Here is an 18,657-nt window from a genome sequence, read left to right on the forward strand (position 1 = left end):
GATCCTGTTCAGGTGCTGAGGACTGACCTTGCTGCCGTGAGTGTGTGTGTTTTTCACTGCAAAGATCCTACGCCTTGAAATGTCATATGGGAGTGGAGGGAGGGGGTATTGATTGTGTGTTTTCACACTTGTCCAATTTCAACACAGTCTGTTTGGCAAGCTTCTGTTGCCATAACGACTCCGCCGCGGGTCGCCTTCCTTAGTCATCAGCCTGTGGGCCGCCCATTGTCTGTGGGAGCCTTCCTCAGTCACAGCGCACGAGGACAACAAACAGCCACGATGTCCACTGTGGTGGGACACGGTGCAAACACACAGGTGATGAATCTTTTATTGATACTCGGAGAAGGTTTAATAACTCCATAAATCATCCATCATCATGCACACACATTCACACATTACAGGATCCCTGGACTCTTGCATACACCTTGACTTTTAATTCTATTCTATTTATACGTATGATGTTTTTAATGTATGATTTGTCTTGACTGGAACGGGAGGAGAGTATGACATGTGTTGAGTGGGAATGTGGGGTTTGTGGAGCTCCTGTGCAGCACAAATTTCCGTAAGAACAATAAAGGTCTTTTAAGTTAAAGTAATTTAAATGTTCACTCTGGATTAAAACAGTTGATATTTGACGGTTTCTCAGTGGTTTTGTGGTTAAAATCTATGAAAACCACACAGAGAGAAGTCAAACTATCACTTACCACTCAAAAAATCCTGTAGTTTCCGATCAGCTGTTTTTTTTTTCTTTTAAAGGAATAGTTCACCAAAAAATGAAATTCAGTCATTGACTCACCCTCATGCTGATGAATTTATATAGTCCAGAGTTTACTCAAAACGACATAATTTAGGACATTTTTACGGCCTAAACAGTCCTGTTTTGAATTTGCCTGGGGCGCGTGAACGTCAGAGCACAATACAGGAGTGTTTAGGCAGTAAAAATGTCCTAAATGACGTTTCGAGTAAACTCTGGACTATATCCCTTCAGGACACTTGGATTGCAGCGGACAAGCAGTAAGGAGGAAGATCATGGTTTTTGTGTGGTTTTATGGACGTTTTGTGTCGAGCGCTATTGACTCTCATAAAAAGTTTTTGTTGGACTACGAACCGCCTTCCCGGGAGTATTCATGAGGGTGAGTCAATAATGACTGAATTTCATTTTTTGGTAAACTATTCCTTTAAAGTCTGTGCTGCAGCTGACATCAACACAGAGCAGGATGAAACATTTGTAACAGAAAAACTGTACGTTTCCCAAGTTTTACAAGTCCCACACATCAGAGCTCAAAGTCACATCGGTGTCTAATAATAAACACGGCTTCGTACTGAAGTGAGCTGCAGCCTACTACAAGAAGTCTGCTCCAATAAACTTGTAAACACAGGCTTAATCATTTCACTACAGAGCCGATACTGTACATATAAAGAGTTAAGAGTGTGTTAAATGATTATAATTAAGACCACCAGTGTTGACAAGGCAGGTTGTACAAGGTTTATGATACAAGAAGAATTCCTAATAAAACACACAAGCACATAATTATACTACAAATATATAATTCAGTTGTATAACAGTGTTTTAAAGTGGGTGAACAACATTATACTGTATCACCAACATATTGTGTTGTAAAAAAGACAAATCTAAGCATCATTTAAAATAATTAAAGTGGTTAAATTTTTGAATTAGAAACATCAGTATGTTAAATCTCAACCTCCTACAATCTTTGATCTTTATTCATATATTATAAACTAGTCTGATCTCAACCTGGAGCACGACATTAATTAAATCTACTTAAACTGAGCCCACTATTGATTAATTGATTATACCTGATATTAATGATAGATCTGAGTAAGATCAGATGTTTAAGCTTAATTAACCTATATCTTTATCCCATTATTCTACTTTTCTTTTTTCCTTGACATTCATTTCTTTTTCTTTTTAGTTTTGTTTAATATTTAGCCTTAAAGTTCCTCTCTTACTTTGTAGCGCGCACACACAAAAACGAGTGAAGTGCTCTAATTGGACCACCCTGTAATAAAGTTTAAAGTGATATAAAATGTAGTTGTAAACATGTTTATATAAGTTTATATGCTGATCTCAGACAAGCACATGTTTGCAGGACACATAGTAACTTAACACCTTCTAAAATTATATTTTACATGTAAACATTGATGTTAGGAGTATAATATCACTTTTAAATCACTTCTTAAAACCCACTTTTATAGTTGCTTTTTTTTTTTTTTTTTTTTTTTTTACATCTTCTTTCCGTCATCTATTTTATCTCACAGTTTTACTCAAATGCTCTCAGTTCCACTTAATACCTTCTTCTGTTTTAAATCTTTTATCCCATCTTTTCTTATCTTATCGTAACTTCTCTTATCTCCTTTTATCATGTGTACCCCCCTTTTATTTATTTTATCTAATAAACTGCATCCTGCATTTTAATTTGAGTCCTCCTGGTCTTGTTGTTGGGTTCTCGTATTGCTTGGGCGGTCCATCTCATATGATTTTATGGCACTTGTGACTTGTGTCCTTTGTAAACTTGTGTTTTAAGGGGCTATATTAATAAAGTTATTACACTGCAAAAACTCAAAATCTTACCAAGAATATTTGTCTTATTTCTAGTCAAAACAAATCTCATTATACTTAAAATTAGACTCATCACATTAAAAAGTAGCTTGTTTTTAGACACTTTTTTACTTATTTCAAGCATATTTTCACTTGGCATAAGTAGAAACATTTGATAGTGGAGCAAGTTTTTATTTTTTATTACAAGCACAAAAAACTTCCTTTCACTGGCAGATTTTTTTTACTTATTTCAAATGAAAATTAGTTTGAAACAAGTGAAAATTATCTAAAAACAAGTTGATTTGCAGAAGCGATCCGGTCATTTTGGCTAACTTCCTGTCAGCCGATGGAGTTAGCAGTCCCCGCCCTTGTCCCTACGTCACCACATTCAGGCGCATCCCTTGGCTGCACACACAGAGAGGACCGCCCCTTTATGCCGTTCTCTCTCCTCATTGGATAAAGGTTGTAGGATACAAGGAAAGTTTTCTCCTCGGCTTACAGCAGAGCAGAGTGACTGACAGACCCGTGTTTCGGACCAAACACTCTATATAAGTGATTGCTGTCGGAAGATATAACTATTTAAGACTTATATTAACACAAACATTCCGCTTACTTCTGCTTTAAGTGGAAAGAGATTCGTTTTGACTAGAAATTAGACATGCTGACAAGAAATAAGACAAATATTCTTGGAAAGATTTTGAGTTTTTGCAGTGTATTATTATTATTATAATTATTATAAATTTGGTTATTATTAATCTGCAAACACTGATCAGGCAAATCAATCACTTTTAATTTTAAAAAGCTGAATTGCATATATGATTAAATTCCCCTCCACTGCAACTGTGTTTTACATGTTTACTAAATCTAAATCCTAAAGGTGACCATCCAAGCATCACAAATGACCACTCCCTCCCTCCCTCCCTCCTCTCCTCTCCTCTCCTCTCCTCTCCTCCTGTCTGCTCCCCATCCCGCAACAACAACAACCTGGAGGAGAAAGCGCGCAACTACATCGCTGCCCTGCTGCCTCCTCCTCACAGCGTTGGTCGCCATCCATCCATCCCCTCCTCTCTTCCTCCTCCTCCTCCTCCTCTCCTCTCCTCTCTTCCTCCTCCTCCTCCTCCTCCTCCTGTACCATAACAGATGGTGGGAACAACATTGCATCCACCGGGCAGCACCACCACAACAATAGACCGCAGCAGCAGCAGCATCAGCAGCAGCAGCATCCAGACCAGACGACGCTGGCCTCGCACCATCATGCAGGGCTGCGTGAGGCTGTGAGTGCCGTCGTGATTTATTTCACGCGGTACCTACACCATCACCACCACCACCACCACGGAGGAGGAAGAACCTTCTTGCGACTGTTTGGGCTCTCCATCGAGTGGGGGGAAGATGGCCGCTATGAAAATATTAACCAGCACGGGGCTCTTCCTGGCTTTCTGTGCGCTCGGGCTGCTCGCCATGGCGATCTGCACCGATTACTGGTACGAGACGGACGCGCGGAGACACCGGGAGAGGTGTAAAAACTATGCCAACAAGCGGAACGATCCGGGCTACATCTACATCTCCAACCACAACCTCCCCCTCCAGATGCCGCCTCCAAAGAGCCTGCTGCTGCTGGAGAGGAAAGGTACTAGCAACGGGCCAGATGCTGCTGGAGCTGGAGCCGGAGCTGGAGCTGCTGGAGCTGCTCTCATCCGGGGGAAGCGGCACTTCTTGGCCGCGGCGTCCGCCATGGAGTCTCACTGCAGCCGCCAGTTCAACTCCACCATCTCCGGACTGTGGAGGAAGTGTCACCGGGAGGGATTCGACCTGGAGACCGAGGACCTTATTTATAAAGGTAAACACAAGACAAGACAACACTGTGTATGTATGTGTGTGAGTGTGTGTGTGTGTTGAGGCTGCACCAGGCCCTGATGCTCGGCGCTAGGCACACACACACACACCCATCCCAAGGCCCAGGTGCAACAACACATTAACATGGAGCCTATAGATTTTTTTTTTTTTTTACATGTCAAGGTTTTAAGACTCAGGTTTGTCTGTTAAAAGGCTTAAATGTTTAAAGTCGTTGTCCATGGTGCTGAGTGGAGCTCCTCCTCCTCCTCCTGCTGATGCTGAGTCCCTCATCATGGATCATGGTCCAGTTTGACTCAAAAACATCATCTCCTGAAGGTTAATGTGAGACAGGAGGAGGTTTATACAGCACACAAGGCTGCTGAATCACAACATACAGACACACACAGCAGGCTCAGCCCTCAAGGCCTCGGGCTGTGATGCTGTAGCTGTGATGAACCTGCTCCACAACCAGCTCCTTAAAAACTGAGCACAGACATGGAGAGAAGGAGGGAGAGAAGGAGGGATGGGGGATGGGGAGGGGGTTTACAAATTATTTTCGTGGTCACAGTCACCACATTTAATGGAGATGAACCTTCATGCATCAGTTCAGCTTCATTCAATGGCTCGTTATTGTGAAACTATGCAAACACAGGTGCAACTGTTCTGTCTGTATTTGTTTGTGCACACAATAGACTTTTGGAAAAAACAGAACAAAATCACAATATTTCACCTTTGTTTACAGTATTGCAATACAATATATCGCTGTGTGTCAGTCATATCGTCATGCACACACTTCAGGATTTGTGTCCCATCTCCAGATTTTGATTTGCCAGTACACAGCTGTAGTAGGGGTGGGCGAGAATATTAAAGGCCCCATGCTGTGCACTTTTCTCTGGGTTTATTTACCTGCTGATATCCCTAACAAGATGTATCATTGGTTTTGAGTACCTGTGATCTGCTTAACATCGTCTATATTGCCCCTTTCTGTTGCCTCTTTCTGGAGTTCTAACAGGCACAGGTCATTTGGCCAATCAGAAGAGAGAATGAGAACCTCTCCTCTGATTGGCTGACTGTTTTAGAGTGGCATGTGGTCGGGCCAATCACAGGCAAGTAACTGAAACCTAAGCTGCATTCATAGAAATTGAAAAATAACAACTGGTCACGGTGGGCGGAGTTACCTTGTGTGTGACATCACAGAAAGGAGGAAGTGCTATCTGCTCGTCTCAAATAGAATGTTCCTACAAATGGGCGGTGTGTGTTTCTCCGTTTATGACCAGTTTGATGCATGGGACAGTATATATGTGGCCCAGAGACCTCCCCAAGCACGAAAAAATAACCAAAATCACATTTTTCATGCCATGGGGCCTTTAAGCTAATAAGGACGAGTCAGGTTATTAAAACTCAGTGAGGTCGTAAAATCAATATGAAGCTTTTTCTACCATGGGTAAAAGGTTCACAGAGAGATTCGTTGTTAATTTTCTTGTTACCTGAGCACAGGAGGTTAAAAATTGTTGTTTTAATCACAGTTATTAGATTTAATGTAGATGAACCTTCATGCATAACTTTACCTTTACCTGTTTTCTATCCCAAGCAGCTGTCGCCAACTCTGTCTGTACCTTGATCCACCTTCAAATCAGGATTATTATTATGATAAATGACACTTTTTTAGTTAAGTTGAACCACTGAAACCTCAATAAGACAAGATATATTAAAGGTTTGGAGTGAAACCATCTGTATACAGTATGGCCCACAGTTATATTTTGGTTCAGCTGAAACATGAGCTCACTACCTGTACATTGTCTCAGTGCTGCACACACTGTAAAAAAAAAACTACACCTGCTGCTCTCTTTCACATTGTGTCAGCAGAAATACACAGGGTACATTACAAGCATTACACTCAGGTATTAATAATAATAATAATATGTATGCGTGATATTATGTCCGCACCTTGTACCGCTCAACTTTGATCATGGTTTGCGTTATTAAAATGTATTTAACTTATAATAAAAGTGCTGCTGCTCCTACGAACTCCTGCACCTCTGGGCCAGAGCCGAGCGGCCGGGTCGGAGGTGCAGAGCAGAATTTGCCTCCGTTGCAAGTTTGATAATGAAATGAAATCCACTGCTATTAGTTTTAGTTGCCCCAAATGAAACACTGTATGTGATCTATTTAACCTCAGCTGATTTTTTTTCCCTCTTTAGTGCAAATTTTAGCGTCGATATCTGAGCAACATGAAATGACTTTAATTCTGTCTTCAGTGATTATTCATGGAGGCCACTGAGTCTCCAGATCCAGCTTCGTAAACAGATAACTGTGTTTAAAACAGGTCAATGACAGTTTAAATGAACCTGGACTGAAATATAAAATAGCAGCTTCACTGCCTTTGTTCACTGCAAGTATCATAACATTCAATTGGAGCACGTGTCAAAGGTAAAAGTTGTTTATATCACACAAGTAATTAAACATCATTAGCTGTGAATGAGCTTGTTTCAGCTGCTGCTCAGTAAATCTCAGAGTGAAGCTGCTGTGGTGAAAACGTACAGTGAGATCAGATGTTTTTAAAGTTTCCTTATTGTGACTGTGTCGCTGCACCTGTAGAAAAAACTAAAAAAAACAACAAAGACGCAGCTTTCACGTGCAATTTACCAAACTGTGTTCACAATCAGACGGAGCTGAGGATGAAAGCAAAATGCAAAATGCTGCAAAATGTTCAAGAAGTGAAATGTGTCTCATCGGGGAACGCAGTCTGTTGAAAGTTGTTTTCTCAAGTGCTGCAGATTGTGAACTTTGATGGAGCAGGAGCGTAAAGGTGTCGGATGTTTGTCTAATCATTAATTACACTGTCTGTGATCACAGTGTTCGGATGACAGGAAGACGACAGTGTGTGTGTGTGTTTAACTCATTCTGACTTTGTGGACAGAAACACTGTGAATCGATCAGTTGACCGAAACAGAAACTGAACCACACTTGTTGTTCATCATTTAAGTTTCTGTTGAGCTTAAAATACCAAACATTCACTGGTTTCAGCTTCTCATGAATTGTAAACTGAACTCTTTGCCTTTATCTCTGACAGTAAACGGAGGATCTGATGAATCAGAACAGAGGCTTAGTTTAACTTTTTGTCAATTAGACACAATTTTTCTTGAATTTATTGTTTCATTAAGCTGAGGTGTTGAATTGAAACGGTATTTAAAGCAGGTGCAAACTTGAGGAAGGAGTCCTCATTGATGCTGCTGCTTTTTACATTTGAGATACAAGACACTAAACAGAGGTTTTAGTGATAAAACCAGTGATATTCACTCAGGATATTGAGATATAAAGAATTGTCAAAGGGATAGTTCAACATTTTGGCAAACTGGCCCATTGCCATAATCCCTATAGTCTTAGCAGTAGGTTTGTTACCTTTAATTGTCGGTGCAAGCTATTTTTAGAACAGTGGAGCAGAACGGTGAGCTGCTCAGAGCTACGCTACGGAGGCAAACGCAGAGACTGCTTGCTGAAAAACTGCCCCACACGGGAACGTGCATCAGCGGTTTTGTATGAATTTGCCTCTAAAACAACTCTGTCTCGTAACGTTCTGTTATTATCTCATAGCGTGGTGAATGTGCAGGTCACAACTTGTCCACCAGAGCGTTTTGGAGTTGTTGGATTGTGTATTGGATGAGTTTGATGAGGGAAACCAAGAAATCCCATGAGCGTCCGTAGCGTAGCTCTGAGCAGCTCACAGTTCTGCTCCGCCGTTCTAAAAATAGCTTGCACCGACAATTAAAGGTAACGAACCTACTCCTACGACTTTAGGGATTACGGCAATGGGCAAATTTGGCAAAATGTTGAACTGTCCCTTTAAATTCATCCAGTAGTGTGTATCCATGCAGGATGCTGGAGCCGATCCCAGCTGATCTTGGTGGCATGTGGGGTTCACCTGGAGAGGTCAACGTAGAGGGACAAACAATCACACTCACATTCACATGTCTGGGCGCCTCAGAGTGGCTTTTTTTTTTTTTTTTTTTTTTAAATCTAAATCTAAATGTAGCTGATATTGAGCAGAATTCATAATCTTAATGTGAAGGAATTCAATTGGAATGAGGACAATTAAAAGTCTGTTTATAACCTTAACTGGAAATAATCCATTCCATATTGTTTCTTATGGAGGACTTAGGAATGTAAGAAAATATCTACACGCTAAAATATTGTGGTATTTTATGATATTGTATCGATATTCTAGCAATAATTTACATGGTGACAGTGGTGAAGTGCATTTTAGCCTCCGACAGGATGTTAGGATGATGTAGGATGTTACAGGAACAGTGAAATAGACACACAGGTCTGAATGCATAAAAAGAAACAACATATAACATTTGTTGTGCGTACAACGTTGTGTGTTCTTTATACCATGAGCTTGGAAAACGAAAATCATGAACTTACGGTTTCTCAAATATCACAATACAGAATATCGTCACCTCCCTTTTAGGATGTGCATCTTTTCTCCACATTATTAAGGACAAGTCAGTTTATTAAATCTTCATATGTTTTTAAAGTAAATGTGAGGTTTTCGTGCCGTTTGTATCTTGTCGGCAGAAGAGATTCTTACTTCTTTTATTTGTCTACTTGTACTAAGTTGCATTATGTTTGTGCTACGGTCGTAATTGTCTCTGTCACTGTTCTTTGTTCAGGAATAATTCAGAGATGTACTCCAGTCAAGTATCACTACTCTTCGTCCATCCTGCCCCGAAATTTACCCGTCAACATCACAAAGACCATTCGACAGGACGAGTGGCACGCACTCCGTAAGTCTCACAGAGTTTGTCTGTTTCATGGAGCTTTTCTTCTTTAATGTTTTCATTTGCATAATAATATTAATCAATTGTCACATTTTAAGTCTCAATTTCAAAACTGTAAAGCATCTTCATCAGCTTCCTTTGCATTTAACACATGAGTTTCATATATGTGATATTTGGTGAATGTGGCGTCCCTCAAGGAAGGATTTGGGGTCCTCTATTGTTTTCTTTGTTCATGTTTCTTGCGATAATATTAGACATTTCCTCTGTGTTGTCATCATTTCCTTCAGGCTTTCAGACACTACAGTGATGCTATGACCTCTTTCCACTGGTTAGCTGTTAATTTCTGAATTGTTTTAAAGATTTTACTAATCACTTTAAATGCCCCTCTTATCTGAACGTATCGCTGCTGCTATAAGCCCCAGAGGTCATCAGGTCATCACTATTAGGACGCCACTGGCTTTAAAATGGCTTATCTGTGGACAGCGGGTCGGACAAATCACTCCTTAAAAGGAGGCTTGTGTTTCTTACTTGATCTCCTTGTTCAAAGCGATAGTGTAACAGAGCCGTTCGACCTTGGGTTGCGTCAGTAGCGATTTTTCAGTACGATATACAGGTGCTTTTATCTTATTGCTTCTAGGTGCTGTATGTTCAGTGCTGACGTGTCTGTGATTTACCTCAGTTTAAACCCAGTGTTGTGACTCTCAGCTTCAAACATGAAACGACATCTACACCACAGTATATTCTTATTATTCTACTCTATAGACGTCTTTATTCCTCCTGCTGCTATCTTCATCCCCCAGCGTCGTCCTTCACTGAGAGAGTACAGCTTTATTTTATGGATTCTTAATTTAAGAATAATCTCCTAATGTATTTCTATGAATTTTCCTGGAAAGAACTGTGCAATTTGGATTAGTTCACATCCTTCTTCTTTTAATAAGCGTAAAGCAGGTCAGCTGAACATGCACAAAATGTGGAATTTGTCCACAGGCGATTGTACAGTTATGCAGTTTTGTTTCCAATAATAAATGTACAATGAATTAATATTTATTTGGGTTCAATGAGAGAGAGAGGGAGATTTTCCCTCAAAGATATTCCTGTGTTCGCTATAATTAAACCAAATTACGTAAAAACCTCCAGCATGAGAAATCATTAGAAAATGACAAGTGTTAATCCTATTAGCTTTCAGTCAATGCTTTGATATATGATAGTATAGCATGACTAGAATAAGCTACATGAGTGTCTCTTGAAACGAACATCAGGCCGTTGGTCGGGCTGTTTTATTGCATCTTGTATAAAATCCATTTTCTGCACCACTTATCCATCTGGGTTCACAGTCGGAGCTGCAGTCGACTCACAGTTAAAGGAATTATACTTTTATTTTTTACCTGCATCGTCAAAGAGGCTTCAGATTTTAGTGGTAGAGTTTGAAGGCAGCGGCTTTAGCAGCTTTAATCTTCAGCTGCTTTGAGCATACAGAGAGGAGTAATGGAAGAGTAGTAGAGGAGTAACTGAAGAGTAATCAGAGGAGTAATCACTGGGTAATTATAGAGGTGTACTCAGAGGAGTAACTGAGGAGTAATCATAGAGGAGTACTCACAGAAGAGAAATCACAGGAGTAATCATAGAGAAGTAATAGAGGAGTAATCATAGATAAGTACTCAAAGAGGAGTAACTAAGGAGTAATCACAGAGCAGTAACCTCAGAGGAGTATTATAGGGTGCTTAAAGAGGAGTAATAGAGAAGTAATCATAGAGGAGTAATAGAGAAGTAATCATAGATGAGTACTCATACTGTAGAGGAGTAACTGAGGAGTAATCACAGAAAAGAGTCACTGAAGAGTAATTAATGAAGAGTAACTATAGAGGAGTAATGTAGCAGTAATCACTAAGGGGTTATCACAGATGAGTACTCACAGAGGAGAAATAGAGCAGTAATCTCAGAGGAGTTACAGAGGAGTACTCACAGAGGAGTACTACTCTGAGGAGTAATCATAAATGAGTACTCATAGAGGAGTAACTAAGGAGTAATCACAGAGGAGCAATAGAGGAGTTATCATAGAGAAGTACTCGGAGGGTTAACTGAGGAGTTGTCATAGGAGTAATACAGCAGTAGTCACAGAGGAGTAATCATAGATGAGTACTCATAGAGGGGTAACCGAGAAGTAATCATAGAGGAGTACTCACAGAGGAGAAATCACAGGAGTAATCATAGTGAAATACTCACAGAGGAGTAACTAAGGGGTAATCACAGAACAGTAACCTCAGAGCAGTATTATAGGAGTGCTCACAGAGGAGTAACCATAGAGGAGTGATGTAGCAGTAATCACTGAGGAGTAACTATAGAGTAGTAATGTAACAGTAATCTTTAATGCACTGATCTTGATCTCGAACGGTGGATGTGTGAAACATAATTTCGTTTTTATGTGACGCATAAGAATGACAAATAAAACCTATCCTATCCTATCACTGAGGAGTAACTATAGAGTAGTAATGTAACAGTAATCCCTGAGCAGCAGCATGTCCCAGTCCTCCCCTGACGTTGCTCCGGTCTCTGTCTGCAGATCTACGGAGGATGACGGCCGGCTTCGTGGGAATGGCCGTGTCCATCATCCTGTTTGGCTGGATCATCGGCGTGCTGGGCTGCTGCCAGCAGCATGACCTCATGCAATATGTAGCTGGGCTACTCTTTCTCATGGGAGGTACTGTGGAGGAACATATGCTCACATCCACACACACGACACCACTAGACAACGCTACGCAGACAAAACCCAATCAATTTTATTCAATTTCTATATTTGTTTGGTGACAGCTGAGAGTGTCTCAGTGGATCGATGCTGAGCAGTAACGTGATCGCTGCTGCAGTCGGACGTGTAGGAATTTACTTACTAGTTCTTCTACTGTAGGTCAGGGGTCGTCAACGTTTTTCAAGCCAAGGAGAGACGGAGCAGTGACCCCCTGTTGTATACAATTGTGTTTTATACTGTATTAATGGGATAGTTCAACATTTTGGCAAATTGGCCCATTGCCATAATCCTTATAGTTTTAGCGAGTATAGGTTCGTTACCTTTAATTGTTGGTGCAAGCTATTTTTAGAACGGCGGAGCAGAGCGGCGAGGTGCTCAGAGCTACACTACGGAGGCTAATGGGATTTCTTGGTTTCCCTCATCAAACTCATCAAATACACAATCCAACAACTCCAAAACGCTCTGGTGGACAAGTTGTGACCTTGACATTCACCACGCTATGAGATAATAACTGAACGTTACGAGACAGAGTTGTTTTAGAGGCAAATGCAGAGACTGCTTGCTGAAAAACTGCCCCCGACGGGAACACGCATCAGCTATTTTGCATGAATTTACCTCTAAAACAACTCTGTCTGGTAACGTTCTGTTATTATCTCATAGCGTGGTGAATGTGCAGGTCACAACTTGATTGATTTCTCTCCGGCTTCGTTCTAAACAAATGCACATGGCCAGGAGAAGGGTTAGCAACACAGCAGAAAAGCGACCAGACTTGCATAGCTCCCCTTTAAAGGGATAGTTCAACATTTTGGCAAATTCACCTATTGACATAATCCCTATAGTCTTAGCAGTAGGTTTGTTATTTAAATGTCGCTACATCTGCTTTTAGATCCACGGGGGAGAGACGCAAGCTGCTGAGCGAACACAACTGAGGTGCGCACAGTGTTTTCGCCTTTCCCCCTGTCAAACTCATCAAATACACAATCCAACAACTCCAACACGCTCTGGTGGACAAGTTGTGACCTGCACATTCACCTTTTCAAGACAAATGCAGCCGTAGTTCTCAGTATTTGCTTCATGTGTCGTAATGTTACATAATTATACGTGATTATCTCATAGCGTGGTGAATGTGCAGGTCACAACTTGTCCACCAGAGCGTTTTGGAGTTGTTGGATTGTGTATTTGATGAGTTTGATGAGGGATAAACGAAATCGCAATCTAAAAACAACATGCTCTGACAATTAACGGTAATGAACCTACCCCTAAGACTATAGGGATTATGGCAATAGGCCAATTTGCCAAAATGTTGAACCATCCCTTTAAAAATAGATTTAGAAATGAAAAAAGAAGAAGAAAATTGTCTATAAAAACCCCACAGCACCTCCACGGTCTCTGTTCTAAGTCTTTCCTTGTGTCTCTTCTCTCACAGGAACATGCTGCATCATCTCCTTGTGCACATGTGTGGCAGGAATCAACTTCGAGTTGTCCCGCTACCCCCGCTACATGTACGGCCTCCCCGAGGACATTAGCCACGGCTACGGCTGGTCCATGTTCTGTGCCTGGGGCGGCCTCGGCCTCACGCTGCTGGCCGGCTTCCTCTGCACCTTGGCCCCGTCCCTGAGCACGCCCGCCGCTCGCACGACGACCCACAAGCCGAGGCAGGAGAACGGCACCGTGTGACAGGAACAGAGGAGAAGTAGAAGATAAAGAAGAAAAAGAAAAAGAAGCGATTGACCCACCGAACGCACAAACCGCACCCTTCCAAGTCCTGATGTGCAACTCTTGAAACAGTTTTTTTGTCTGATCACCATCTCACGACGCCCTTGACATCTCCATCCATCCATCCATCCATCCATCCATCCATCCATCCATCCATCCATCCATCATCCCCCGACCCTCCTCCCTCCTCTTCAGTGTTTTAAGTGTGCCTGAGTTGTGACGGACGGAAGGAGCATAAAAAAGGAACGACAAAACTTTCACACACTCTCAGATCTCAGAATTGGCAGCGAGGGACCTGCAGGTACGACGAGAGCAACACCTACAGTACAACAACGTAACAAAACGACCGACCGAGGCACAGAGCTCACAGCACAAATATTGAAGACTGTTTGGTGGTTTTGTTTCTTTTTTTTTTCTTTTCGGGGACTTCACGTTGATCTAAAGGCGACTGTTTTCTCTACAGAGAATTTGTCTTAAAATGGTGCTCTCTTAAATACATAAAGCCACAAACACTCCCACACACAGTGCACACACACACACACACACACACACACACATACACACCAGCTTTTCCACACATGCTCAGTTAACTCTGGATGAATCATGAGAGAAATCCTCCAAAAAGGAACAAACATACACACAAACATACAAACATCAGGCATCTTGTCAGCATTCCTCTTTCAGTCGAGTGTCGTGTGCTGTGTTATTGTTCGTAATGACAGAAAAAAAACCAAAAAAAACTAACACATTGAGACGTCAGACGACTGCCCATCGCTCATCTTTTAGTGTAGCACACTTAGAGATATCAAAACATGAGTCCCCGGGGGTGTGGAGCGTTCAGATGGATGATGAACCTGTGTACGACTTACAAAAAAAAACACACACACACAAAGGTGAATTTGCAATCGAAAAAGCAAATTGTTCGATGCTTCTTTAACGATTCTATATGTACAAAATGCATCTCTGTGTAGATCCAGATCATCGTTTGTGTGTGTGAAGTAGATTTTTTGAAATAGAAAGAGCGTTTGTTTTCTGTTTGTTTAGAGGTGGTAGCGAGCGGCTGTGTTCGAGTGTGTGTGTGTGTGTGTGTGTGTGTGTGTTTGTGTGAGTGACAGCAGAGTGGATCCGTGATGTATTCGGCTACATGAAAGTATTTTTTTTTTTTTTTTTTCCTTGTGGTAGGAAAATGAAAAAGTGAGAGAGAGAGGCAGAAGAAAATGTGACGGTAACTGCTGAGCTGTGACTTAAAGCTGCTGTGCTGTTCCCGCTCTGACAGACACAGTCGTTTGCTGACAGCTGAATCAAAACCTGACGGGAGCGAAACAAGAAGCCGAAACTGTGGAGGGAAGTTATCTGATTACTCCATTGTTTACTCTTAATAGCGGTCAGCCGGTTGCAAGTTAAGCAATTTTAGAAGAAGAGAAAAGAAAAGAAACTTAAAGCGATCAAACTTAAAACGAAAGCACAACCTGTGTAGATGTTTTGTCCTCATCGACACTGAAACAGAGCGGTGGAAGGCCAAAGTGTAAACTCAGTAACTAACGACTGAAACAACAAAACAATAGCATCATGTTTGTTCTGTTTTGTTTAGTAACAATGTGTGTTAGAGCAGCACAATCAGTAAAAAAAATGTCCATAAAGACACAAACATTCATGACGTACAGTAACACACATACACGCGTGCATCATGACTAACCCGACAAATTGTACACGTGACGGATTACAGGACACAACGACGTCTGTAATCTGTATGAGTCAGTAAGTTTGAATGAGAACTCATGAGAAAAGCACAAATAGTCATTCAGAGAAACTCACAGTTGCACAACACAACACGAAGCGCAGTGTGAACAGGTTAGAAACAAAACCAAAAGGTCAGAGTGAAGAAATAAATCCATTACACTCTGATCGATCGGAGCAACACAAACTTTCATCATCTTTTGACCAGTAAAATACATTTTACACTAAAAAAAAACCCTACACTATTTATCATGTAGTATGTGATAGGAACATGGGAAGTATTACAATCGTCTGTTTATTTTGGGATTTTAACTGTTGGACTAAAAGTTCATCAAAATCTCATATTGAAAAAGCACAAATAGTGATTTAGAAAAGCTTGTTTCCAACAACGCACATTAAAAAGCTGTGATTCAAAAGTACCATCCACTCAAATCTGCTAATTTTTAAGAGATAACAGCTGTAAAAGAGGACACTGTCTTTGTTTTTAATGTGGACAACAGCTGCATTTTACAAACTGACAACATAATTAGCTAAAAATAAAGTCATGAAATTCCTTGGAAAAGCGTATTTGATTAGATACAGTTGTCTGATGTGCGGTTTGCACCTTTAATTGTGTATCATTAGTACAAAATTAATCTGTAGAATATAGATTTTTTGGTACCAATGTGCATGAATGAGACAGGACCAGTGTAAACGGAGGGTTTCAGTTTGTCCAGTGTGAATGGAAAATGATTCTTCTGCTGACATCCCTGCAGACTATTTTCTGTTTGACAAATTTCCCAGTTTCCCGTCTCCATACATGTTGATTACTGGACACGAGTCATGGGATGATCCATCAGCCGTGAAGTCAGTCAGTGAACGTTCTCAGACATTTAAAAAAACAAAAAAACAAAAAAAAGGTGTTATAATGTGCGTTTACGACACTGTATGTGATGTTCGGTCCTTTCACCATCTCACCATAAACTCACCGCCACTCTCCTGAAGTCAAGGAAAATGTAGAACTGAGGCATGAGTGAAGACTGTACCTTCAGTTTACTTGTTGAATCTTTGCACTTTGCTGAGTGAACGCCATGAACGACGCGTGCGTGTGTGAGTGTGTGTGAAGCCTGAGGTCTGAGCAGGTGGTGGTTGCAGTTTTAACATTATGTGTGTTTGTTTGTGAGGCCACATGCAGCAGCAGCAGCAGCAAAAGATGATCAGAGCATGTAACAAGCACCCGGTTGTGTCTTTTTACAAAGAGTCTGGGTTTATACCATGTCGTGTGTTTAGGGTCAGTCGGTCCAGGCTCTTATTGTGAAAATATTTATGCCAGAAACAAAAAGGAAATGCCATAAATATAAAAAAAACAAACACGTTTATATCTATGGTCATTCCACTGACGACGGGGTCGGTGTGTTTTCTGACTCACAGAATGCAGAATGCTGTTTGGTGTTTTGGTTTTAAGTCTTAAGTTCACACTCAACCTGATGCACAGTAATTGAAGTATTACTGTACGCAGTAAACTGTAATGTATAAGTACATGGTGCAAGTATAATGTGTTGTTAGGACTGAAGCACAACTGCACACAAATCTTACAATTGTATTTTTTTGTTTTGTTTTCTCAAAACTTTTCCAGTACTGATGTGCCACCACTGCACATGTGCAGGATTTTATGTCAAAAAGTGTTACAAGCAACAACAAAAAAAGAAGAACAGAAAAAGCACATATTTAAGCCCCCGTATCTCAGCTAGTAAATTTTAAACACACAAACACAAAACGACGTCTGTAATTTCAAACAAAAGCTTTTTATCAATGATTGGGTTTCACTTCGATTCAGAGGAACAGCAGCACACAGTAGCAACATTTACAAAAACATTAAAAATATAATGTGCTTTAGTGAGAGCGAACATGAGGTCAGCACAGTGTAACAGTGTATTTGAAATTGTTGTAAAATCCCTCTCAAGTGGCAACTTCCTGTGTTTTCATGAGGAACTTAGAAACGTACTCTGTGCAACGAAGAGATGCCCTGTGAAGACGCCACCGTTTAGAGCGGCGCCCGTTTCAGTAGCACAGCTATTATTTTCTACAAGTCATTTCTACTGTTTCAATCCACTGCAGATGTTAACGTGGGGACTAAAGACATTACAGTCTTGCATGAGCTCATTACAGCTAGTTTCTTTCAATATATTAAAAACTTGTGTCCATTTTTAATTAATTTATTTTACTGAAATAAAATATGTAATTACTAAATGTGTTGTGACTTTCAGTGTTTTGCATTTTGTGCCTCGTTACTCTGCAGGGTTGCACACTTTGTCTTAAGTTTCTTTTTTTTTAATTATTATTAAATGTAACATTTCATAGGCTGGCTGATGAGGCAGCAGTGTGTTTCTGTGGAGAGGAGGTGGTATTTGGAGTTTATAACTGAACAAAAAAAAAGAAAAAAAGAAGAAGTCATGTCCAGATAAGAGACGTGTGTCATCAAGTGGTAAAACATGATCATGACAGCTCAGTCCTCCTGCACAGACACAGACATGGAGGCCCGGCCCTTTGTCACTGAGGACATGGTGCCATCTAGAGGGAGGACTTTTAAAGGCCGAGGTGATCAGCTCACGACTGCAGGGCTGTAATGTACAAGTACAATATACAAGAACATACGCATATAGTATGTTTCTGCATCTATCCTGTATTACAAAATATAAACTCAGTGACAAATTATGATACATGTGATTTTATCAGTTTATTTTAAACAGATTCTTCCCAGTAAAATACAGAAAAATAATTTCATACCTCGGAAATATAAAAGATATAAACTCTAACTACAGTACCACGATAGATAGATAGATAATCTCAGAGCTGTATGTTCGACATCTACGCTACAGTAACAAAGATCTGTTATTATTTGTTATTAAAATTTGTTTCATTCAAATCCAAAACCCAGAAGAGTTTCAGACTGTGATTAGATATGTGACAAGGAAGAAGAGCATCAATCCTCACACTGGAGGAGCTGGTTTGGTATTTTCTCATAAAAAGTGTCCAAGAAGATCCGTTGATTATTAATTTTCTGCTGATCGACTAATCATTGCAGTACGTACAGTCATATACAGCTTCAGTTACAAGTTGTTTCAGTAGGCGTGATAATTCATTCAGATAAAACTCAGGTCTTATGTACAACTTGAATAAAAAAAGAAGTTGGATTTCCCTTTAAACTTGAGACACAGAGGATTTGAACTGTGTGTTAAATCACTGACCTTTCTACGGTTTGGTCTTATTAAAGCAAAGCGGAGCCGGAAGAGAGGCTGAAGTCTTAG

The 18,657-nt window shown here is 40.6% G+C and overlaps 1 protein-coding gene across 1 annotated transcript; it reads left to right on the plus strand.

Annotated features, from left to right (window-relative positions):
- The first annotated feature begins 3,863 nt into the window (after positions 1–3,863).
- Positions 3,864–13,741, plus strand: tmem276b (transmembrane protein 276b). Its single transcript, XM_083995503.1, has 4 exons — positions 3,864–4,397; positions 9,067–9,180; positions 11,735–11,872; positions 13,344–13,741. The coding sequence occupies exons 1-4, from the start codon at positions 3,950–3,952 to the stop codon at positions 13,592–13,594; spliced, it is 951 nt and encodes a 316-aa protein (XP_083851629.1). The 5' UTR covers positions 3,864–3,949; the 3' UTR covers positions 13,595–13,741.
- Positions 13,742–18,657: the final 4,916 nt, after the last annotated feature.

This window comes from Trachurus trachurus (assembly GCF_905171665.1).
Source record: "Trachurus trachurus genome assembly, chromosome: 3".
Classification (NCBI taxonomy): Eukaryota; Metazoa; Chordata; class Actinopteri; order Carangiformes; family Carangidae; genus Trachurus; species Trachurus trachurus.